The sequence below is a fragment of the Triticum dicoccoides genome, chromosome 6A (genome assembly GCF_002162155.2).
Source record: "Triticum dicoccoides isolate Atlit2015 ecotype Zavitan chromosome 6A, WEW_v2.0, whole genome shotgun sequence".
In the NCBI taxonomy this organism is placed as follows: domain Eukaryota; kingdom Viridiplantae; phylum Streptophyta; class Magnoliopsida; order Poales; family Poaceae; genus Triticum; species Triticum dicoccoides.
Genome location: NC_041390.1, coordinates 12,711,204 through 12,720,652, shown reverse-complemented (window position 1 = coordinate 12,720,652; position 9,449 = coordinate 12,711,204). Strand labels below are relative to the sequence as shown.

The 9,449-nt window shown below is 45.9% G+C and overlaps 1 protein-coding gene and 1 pseudogene across 1 annotated transcript; both read right to left on the bottom strand.

Moving 5' to 3' along the window:
- Positions 1-2,286: 2,286 nt before the first annotated feature.
- On the bottom strand, positions 2,287-6,233 carry LOC119319011. Its single transcript, XM_037593535.1, has 6 exons — positions 5,806-6,233; positions 4,246-4,285; positions 3,800-3,916; positions 3,498-3,588; positions 3,268-3,415; positions 2,287-2,998 (listed from the first exon to the last, which is right to left on the bottom strand). Exons 1-5 carry the CDS (start codon positions 6,089-6,091, stop codon positions 3,293-3,295), a joined length of 657 nt encoding a protein of 218 aa, XP_037449432.1. The 5' UTR covers positions 6,092-6,233; the 3' UTR covers positions 2,287-2,998; positions 3,268-3,292.
- An 890-nt stretch (positions 6,234-7,123) lies between these two features.
- Positions 7,124-8,747, bottom strand: LOC119314637 (annotated as a pseudogene).
- Positions 8,748-9,449: the final 702 nt, after the last annotated feature.

Below are 9,449 nucleotides of genomic sequence, written 5' to 3'. Positions count from 1 at the left end.
AAAAAACAGAAGTATCAAAATCACTGGGATTGCTGAATGTGATTAAAGAAGCTGTACTTGTTGATCGTTCAGGCAGTGTTGTTCTTGAAAAAGTCCTGAGGTGGCAGATCACATTGTCACAAAACTCAAGCAAACTGGGTCTTAAAGAAACTATATTATGTGTTGAAGCATGGTACATATGGTGGCAACGTAGGGAAGCAGTAAAGGGAAATCATGTTGCACCACCGGCTGTAATAGCTTTTGCTATTCAGGCTCTTGCAACCAATTTTGCTCAAGGTTCGGGTACAGGAAACCCACATAAAATTACATGAGCAAAACCAGAGCCGGACTGGTATAAATTAAATGTTGATGCTACCTTTTCTGAAGATAGGACGGGTGGAGCGGCAGCAATTCTAAGAAACTCAAAGGGAAGCAAGGGTGGGACGGTCATGGCTCTTGAATAATTTGTTAAAACTATACGAAGGAGGAGGCTGTGGCGTTGCAGAAAGTTCTCTCACTCCTGCAGGACCTTGGATGCAATAAAGTTATTGTGGAACCGTACTATCTGAAGCTTGTTTAGTCTTGCAATGGGGTCATCGAAATCTGGTGCCCTTATACTGCTATTCTCGCAGACTGTTTTCAAAAGCCTCATAGCATTGGGTCAGTGAAGTTTTCTCACTGCCTTAGGGAGGCAAATCGGGCCACACATAATCTTGCTAGGCTTGCTTATGTTTTGAATGTAGTGCTGGATTGGGATGGCGATCCACCAACTTTTCCTCTTCCGAACATCTTATTTGCTGTAACTGTCTTATGATATTTCAATGAAGTGCGCCCAAAATGTTTTCCCTAAAAAAACATGAGAATGCCGGCGGCGAAGCAGTAGGTTCTGACCTAGAGGTGATCAAGGATTGTGTAAAACCAGTGATGGATAGTTGTTTCTTATTTTAAAAAAAAATCAAATTGTTCATGGATCATACATCTCTTTGGAGGAACAAGGTAGCTAAGTTCTCGGAGAGGTGTTAGCCCCGCCGCCTCCTGCCGGCGGCTGCGCGCCCAATTTCTTGCACTCCTTGGTGCACTCGTCCATCGACAAGTAGCAAACTTCCACACCCACGGTACAGCAGTAGCAGCGCTCGCCCTTGCACGCAAACGACTTCTCATAGTGGACGCACAGCCCATTGGGCAAACTAATCTTCTCACCGCCTTCGTCCATGATGCGGCCTGCATATGTGGAGACAGATGAATAATCTAGCGTCATGATTAACAAAGCAGACAAGAATGAGCAATCACAAATATACAGATCGAGGAATGAGCAAGGATTATTACATCGCGCCTGGGTAGCGAGGAGGCACACGATGAGGAGAAGCGTGGCCGCGTGGATGGGGGCCGTGTGCTTGTCCATGGTGTGTATGAATGATGTCGACGAGGCGACCGACACAGCAATAGGATACTAGGCGGATGCATGTTGTGAGATGGTTTCGCTGCATTGGTGGTATGGTCTTGTGCACATATATAAGCACAGAAATGAAGATACGCCGGTAGGCCTCCAACATACATTTGGGGTATTATAATTGCTGTATGATCGCTTGCCAGATTGTTTTTGGATTGTATAAGGGCCGCAAATATTTTGTCTGCATAATCCTGATTTACCTGCCATTATACTACCAGAAATGGATTTTAGGTGCCAATTGAACCAGCATCAAATATTTTTGTTTCCAATAATCATGATTTACCTGTCGTTTTATATTACCAGAAAAATGGATTTTAGATGCCAATTGAATCAACATGTATTGCTTACCAAGGAAAACTTATTTTTTGCAATAAAATGTGGGGGAGCAGTAAAGGTGTTTTTCAAGAAAAGCCGGCCGCCAAAAACCAAATATGGGAGGGAAAAATCAAAACAAGGAGGGTAGAAAGCGGACGAAGGAGGAGTAGGAGTGATACGAGCAGACATTTCAGATACCAAATATGCACTGAATTGACGAAATGGAATGCTTCTAAATGCACATCCTGAATTTGAAAAATTGGGATGTGACAGTTATCTACTGGAAACAGTTGCGTGGAGTTTATTCAACCAGTTTGGCTGGCGAGCCACTAGTAGATTATGTGGATGAGCTATATATTCTCGAGTCTAGCTGGTTGTGGTTGTGTTTTCTTCTTATTTGTCTTACTAGTAAAGTTGCACGTGCAATGCACGTCTTGATACATAAAATTTAGCTAGGGGTGTTTCAGGCAACAAAAAACAGAATCTTTCATCACAATTGAGGACATTGGTCACAAAGTGCACCGGATCACTTAGGTAATATCTTTTGTTCAATCAATGATTTATCTTATTTTTTATGTTTAAGTCCATATTTTTATTCCATAGACCAAACAAGTGCCTATAATGTCGACACAAAAACCATGGATCTGAAATGAAGACTTGTACATCTATGGGCTGCTTTATTCCTCTCTCGCTTTGTGAAAAGAAGCTCCAAACACCGGAACAAAGACTTGTAGGCCTGCAATTCATGAATTAGCTGAGCACCCATTGATAGCTCCTCCTAACTATCCAGCCAAAGATGAACAACTAACTGGCAATAGGTCTCAATCACCACTCTATGATAGTCTCTTTCTTGGGTCAACAACATGGCATCTTCGCATGCCAGGAGCTCCAATGGTAAATAGACCTATTATGTTATCATGCCTTTTGCAGGCGGCTGCTTGAAATCTTCCATCATGGTCACACACAATCAGTCCGCACCAGAAAATCAAGAGCACCATCACTGTTTATTTTCATCATGCTTTCGATGGACACCACTTCGCTTGCTCTTCACTGGCAACACTCTTGCCAGGGAATTAGAAAGCGCGCACACTCTTATGAAAGCTCCATGAAATGCACTGTTTGCACTGAATTGCCTCATGTGTACTTATTCCGACTGCTCCATATTGCCCACAGGGCGGAAACCGAAATAGGAGCATCTTTCTTACTAACAATAGCATGCTCAGTACATCAGCCAACCATGTCATTGGACATAGCCTGCGAAATTTAAGATATAAAATGTCAACGGTTGTATTACAGAATAGCTTTGCATGATGGAAACTAACCACAACAAGGTACATATTATTCTATTCATGAGCAGACATAGGGCATATACTAAGTTCTGATGTGTCTCATTTTCAGTTCACTGAAACTTGGTAAAATATTTTGTAACAACGAAACTTGGTAAAATATTTTGTAACACCGGCCACTCAACGGTACATTCCACTTATTCTCTGCACCTGAAAGTACCCTCTCCTGCATCTCACCTTCTACCTTTCTCTGTATTAGGGCTCAGTATATGCAGAGCGAACTGTGAAATATCCCGAATGGTTCCATGCCTAATCTTCCATGCCCAAGACCAGAAGCCATCTGCATAATTATGGGGTCTTGGCATTCAGAAGAATGTGTACACATCTGTCGGCATGAACACCTCCTTAATTAAATCCTTGTTCCATTGCCCCAAATCAGCATCAATTAAACTTGAAACCAACTGTACCCGTGTAGCTGCTATTCTCCCCCTCGGTTGCATTGAATTTTGCTTTAGAAATCCATTTGGTTTGCTATATTGAGTTCGACCATTTCCAACCCTACAAATCAAACCCAACTTTAGCAAACATCTCTTCCATTCACAATAGCACACCAAGTTTGCAATGCACTTCGAGGACAGGTTGCCAATTTCAGACTTTTTTGCTGCACGAGAACAATTTACTTTCACACCACCCCTGTATTTTAGATTTAGCTCAAATAACCAATCTACTATGAAAGAACCTCCCACTCTATTTGCAATTCAATCCTCACCTCAATTGAATTTGATATGTACTGTTGAGGCTGAAAAACACCGAACTCTTCATTTTAGTACCACTCTGGCCAGAGCAAGGCTGTAAGCGGATGGAATTCAATCTATGCGCACTCCACCTATCAGCTTTCACAAAAGATTTGGCAATCATCAGCAAATAAAAGCAAGAAATCATGGTGCTCTTAGACTCACACCAATGCCACCATCAACAGAACCAGCATTGTAACTTTTTAAGATCGGTATTAGCATTGAAAAGAGATCATCAAAAGAGGGTGATAGATATGTTAACAATCTCCAATTCCAATGCTATATTGTTACAATTGCTTGGGAAAGTGTGCCTTTACCACCACTGTATATGGTACGACATTAAATTTTCAAATGTGAATGTGAACTCAGTGAGAATACACTACCACTCAATAGTACGTCTGACTGTGTTAGGATTATTTACCTGATATGCGCCACTAAACTCCGCTGGGTTCTACACGAACCTACAGAATTAGCCATTTTAATCAGTATGTTGGAACAAATTCACAAAAATTACAGTCAGTATATATCACTGAAAGACTTCTATAGATTTTCCAAAAATTCAATTGAGATATCACATCATGTTTGGAAGTACATGTTAATTTTACTGCATTTAAAAACTTTACAATTTTGTTTACCTTATAATCTTATATGGAGGTAGCGGAACCTAACCTTCTGCAGCTCCTAGAATATACACACATGGATTAATCGAAACACACACACGTCTAAGTCTTCTTCGATCCGCAACACCCAGGCAAGATCTCTTCCCGAGAAACGATAACCTATAAAATGTATAATCACCAAAGCCAGAGAATCTAATCTCCAGTAGTTCCAGAGTTTACTCAAACAAGAGATATTAACGGTTTTTCATACACACATATAGTCGTAAGTTCAGTTTTGGTGGCCTAATCTTGGAGCATTTAACTGTGTGATTGCATGCTAACTCAAAAGATACTATCAGAAAAGGCAATCATAATATGTTTTCTTTTCAATCAGGAAAGAGAAGGCTGGGATCATGAATTCGTAAATGGAAGAACCTCCATTGCACACTCTTTGTAAATCCTAGTGTGACTGAGCAGATCAAAATTAGACCTTTTTCAGAATGGCTGACACATGCCAAGTAATTATGCATTACAGCCTTAGTTCCATAGTTACAAGAAAAAGGCGCAAGGATATCTTGTCGAGCAACCGAACGCCATGGGTAAAATGCACTATCCCGCAATTAACGCTGGAAAGCGCGATAACAAATAGCAATTAAACACATGGACATTCTTCGAGTTGTATTCTCTTCTCAACCTTGCAAATTTAAATGGTATCTAGGTTATTATATCTCCTACTCCCTCCGTTCCGAATTACTTGTCTTAGATTTGTCTAGATACGGAGGTATCTAGCACTAAAATGAGTCTAGATACATCCGTATCTAGACAAATCCAAGACAAGCAATTCAGAACGAAGGGAGTAGATGCAAGTCTTTACAATATCCTCAAACTTGTTTTTTAACTGAAAAAAACATTGACGAAGCACCTCTAGAAAACATCTGACTGACATGTGCTTACAAAAATTAAAGCTTGAGATGGAGCAGAATAGAAGCAACCCATTTCCTATATGAAGAGCATATGTGATTATTGGCCCTCAGGCCCAAATATATTTTTATTTATTGCGGGGGAGGCTCAAAATAACTGGTTGATTTGCCAAGTGCACATGAACTAACTAAATTACAATTATTTGTCTAACAGAACACATCATAAATTTAGGAAGTTGAAACCATTCTAATAGGCTTGGATTTAAGCCATCTACCTGCAAGGATCACCAGATTCCGTGCTTATTAAGTGTAGCATTGCAGACATCATTAGATCTCATATCAGAAAGATGATTGTCATGCTATAATAAGGTACACTAAAAAGGATGCTTCTTCAGACCACTGTCAAAAAGCAACTGAAATCAAGTGCAGAGAAATACATCAATTGGATTGGCGGCCACTTACTTCCAAGATGTACGTACGCTGCCCCAGTGGAGAAGCACAACGCGACTGTAAGGTACTTGTGCCCAGCAGCGAGACTCTCCGGCGGTCGGGACTGGATAAGCTGCAGAGGAACGATAGGCGGAGGCGCGCGACGACGGGGAGAGGACGGTGGCGTGGCCGAGGATCTAGTCGTCTTCTTCGATGAGAATACGCGAGCGGACGGGTGGGGCGCACGACGATGGGGTGAGTCGGCGGCGGCATCCGAACTGCGATGTCCCCAGCGCCAGCGGCGTGCGCTCATCGGCATCCGCGGCGGCTGCGTTGGTAAGAAGTGCTCGTTGTGAGCAGCGAGGACAGCAGGCGGCGGGCGAGGCTGAGTGTGCGATCACGGGAGCCGATTAGAGAGGAAGAAAGCAAAATGAGAGAAAATTACGGAGGGGATCAAGGTGATGCAGGGCTGGAGTTATTTTCTCCTTTTCCCTCGTGGGTGGGTGGGTGGATGGATTGATTGTGCGTGGGGCAGAACATTTCGTCTGCTCGGCAGGTAAGTGCTACGTACACGCGTGGCATCCGGTTAGATTAATCCGAGCCATTAGAGCTAACTAAATGGGGTAAGCTGGCGGTAGTAATCAGACTGGGTACACTTGACGGGTGGTTTTAAGAAAGAAAATGTTTGCTTTTTTAATAGTAGTATAGATATAGATTATTCTCTGGCACTAGATGACTTGAACATATTTGATATTTAATAAAATTGATGTATGCATCTTGCGATGCAAAGGATGGGGTAGTCCCCTTTTAGAAAAAAATCTAGCATATAACATTAGAGCAACTCCAACAGTTTCTCTAAAAAAACTTCCCTGGAGCTACTTATGTTAGATCCCATAAAACTTCTTCCCCAAATCTAGTGTAGTATTTTCATTAAAAAAACTAAATAACGGCCTTGGGCCCACCAGTCAGTGAGATGCTTGACGGCCTTGGTATGGCGACAGCGGCGGGCGGTAGCGACAAGATGGCGGCGGCGCATCCCTAAACTAGAGGGAAGTTGGGGCCAAGTTTACATTATTTTGTAAATTTATTTCAGGTTTACGGATATGTTGGCAACATTTTTCACCCAAACTTCTCCACCTTTTTACGGATACAAGATCTGTTATCCGCTGCAAGTCGCACTTGAAGAATGATTAATGTGTCCTGGATAGACTAGCTTGCGAAAATCGATGAACGGTTTTTTCCACATATATAGTAATACATATCTTATTCATATCATAAAGATCATAATACAAGCCATATACACAGCGACCTGACAAGACTGCAAGGTAAAAAGGAAGCCAAATGCTAGACTTTGCACAAAATACAAGAACATTACAATCAAAGTATATATACGTACGGTTCATGCACCATGACCGCACGCTTGGTAAATGAAATACCAAAACAAACGAGATATTTATTGTGATTGTTGACGATTTTCGTGACAAAACACCCGTAAAGAAATGAGTACCCCTGTACGTTTTATTGACGATTTACACTGCAATTATGGGATCGCTCTCAGCTGCCATGTTGACGTTGGCATGAGGGACGTTGATTGGGTAGCGATGTATGCATCCCGCCCACGCCTTGTCCAGCTGGGTTGCCGGGCCGATGCACTCCCAGACGGCGCTGTTGCACTTGACCCCAGCTCCGAGGCCAACCATCTACACACGGTCGCCCTTCCGCACCCGGCCATTGGCCTCGAGGTACGCCATCTCGTACCACACCGAGCTGCTCGACGTGTTGCCGAACCGGTGAAGCGCCATGCGAGACGGCTCCACGTGCTCCTCCGACAGCCCGAGGCTAGACTGGACCTCGTCGACGACCGCACGCCCCCCTGCATGGATGCACACGTGATGGAACGCCTTGCACAAGTCGGGGACGTAAGGCTTCACCTTCACGCCGCCTCGCCGGCCCAGCTTGAGCAGCAGTTTGTTGGCGACGAAGCGCAGCTGCTCGAAGAAGGGGAGCACCAGCGGGCCAAGGCCTGTGATGTTGGCCTCGAGCGCGGCACCGGCGACGCACATGAGGTCCCTGGAAAGTTTGACTCCCAAGTTGCCTTCGTCGTCCTCCTCCTGGAAGATGCACCGGTAGGAGCTGTCCTGCTCGCCGCCGGTGATCGTCCGCACGAGGTGGGCGAGTCGAAACCGCGCCCTGTCCTTGGACGTGGACAGCAGCACGGCGGTGCCGCCCACCCGAAAGAGCATGTTGGACAGCAGCATGGAGCGCTCCCTGCCGAGGTACAGGTTGGGCGTGATGGTCTCCGTGGACACGACCAGAGCGTGAGCAGCAGCAACACCGTGGGGCGCTGCACGAAGTAGGCCGGCAGCGAGCCCCACCGAGATCACCCCCGCGCTACAGCCCATCCCAGACAGATTTACACAGCGGACATCGCTGCGGAGTTTGTATCTGTTGACGATCATGTCGCTGAGGGACGGCACGGGGGCGAAGACGCTGCAGTTGATGACGACAATGCCGACGGGATCAGGGGTGACGCCTGCCTTGGCGAACAGGTCGTCGATGGCCGAGAAGATGACCAGCTCCGCCTCGGCTCGGGCAACGACCAAGTTGTTGTCTGGCGGGATGTAGTGGTCGCCGGGGGGCAGGCTGGTCTCATCGCCGAGACCCCTGCTTCCGAGCACCCGCATGGCGAAGCCGACTGTGCGATCGTCCGCGAACGCGGGTACGAGGTGAGCGTACTCGATGAGTGTGGAGTTAGGGAAACGCCAGGTGGGACTGGGAAGGAAGCAAGCATAATCGACAAGGTACACGGCGCGTGGGCGGTTCACGACGGCTGCCACCATGGCCAGGAGGGCCAGAGAGAGCAGGAGGAGGTGGATGGGTGAGAAAGAGTAGCCGACCAGCCGTGTAGCTTTGAGGAAGATGCTTCGTGGAAGGACCATGCCGGCAACAATGGGGAACAGCTGCTTGCTAAGAGGTGATAAACCCATGGCCATGGCCATTGTTTCCGCAACCGATCGAGCGTGCTCGGAGGTGAGTATACACGGGAACAAGGGGTGGGTTTTAAAGGCGCAGCGAGTGCAACCGTCATACTCCTAGGAGGCGAGTACTATCCTACTACTCCCTCCTTCCATCTATATAGAGCGTAATACGTTTTCTTAGACTATCTTTGACTATTGATAAGATTAATAGTATATGAGATGTATAATGCGAAAATTATATCATTGAATAGTTGTCAACCTAGGAGCCTTCCAGAGAGCCTTGGCTCAGTGGTTGGGCATGCGGTTGTGTATGATGAAACCACTCATCAAAAAATATGTTGATACTCATTTAAAAAATTCTGAGGACCATGTTTATCTTGGTGCTCATACTAAAATGACCGTATGCATCTCTAGTTGGTGCAGAGGTCGGGGAAGTGAAATTCCCCCCCATTTAAAAGACACGCACAACGTCGAGGAGACCTCACAGAAGAAAGGCGAAGGCAGGACTAGGGGGAACCCTAGCGCTGCCAAGCCCTCGGCTCCCTCTCCCACCTCTCCTGCCCGCCGCCACCGAGCAAAGCCCGGTTGCCGTCGGCGGCGGCGGGATCTCTCCTCCCCGCAGCGGTCGGACTTGGCGTGGGTGGCGTTCGGCGGCGGTTGGCGACGGGGCGCGCCGGCGAAGACTCAGGGGGCGATGGC

Excerpts from the sequence above, each read along its gene's own strand:
- LOC119319011 (XM_037593535.1), bottom strand. The coding sequence starts at position 6,091 with ATGCCGATGAGCGCACGCCGCTGGCGCTGGGGACATCGCAGTTCGGAT. Across the intron at positions 3,917-4,245 it reads AGTTTAGTGGCGCATATCAG|GTGGAGTGCGCATAGATTGA; the intron begins GTAAATAATCCT and ends GAAAGCTGATAG. Across the intron at positions 3,589-3,799 it reads ACATATCAAATTCAATTGAG|GGTTGGAAATGGTCGAACTC; the intron begins GTGAGGATTGAA and ends TTTGATTTGTAG.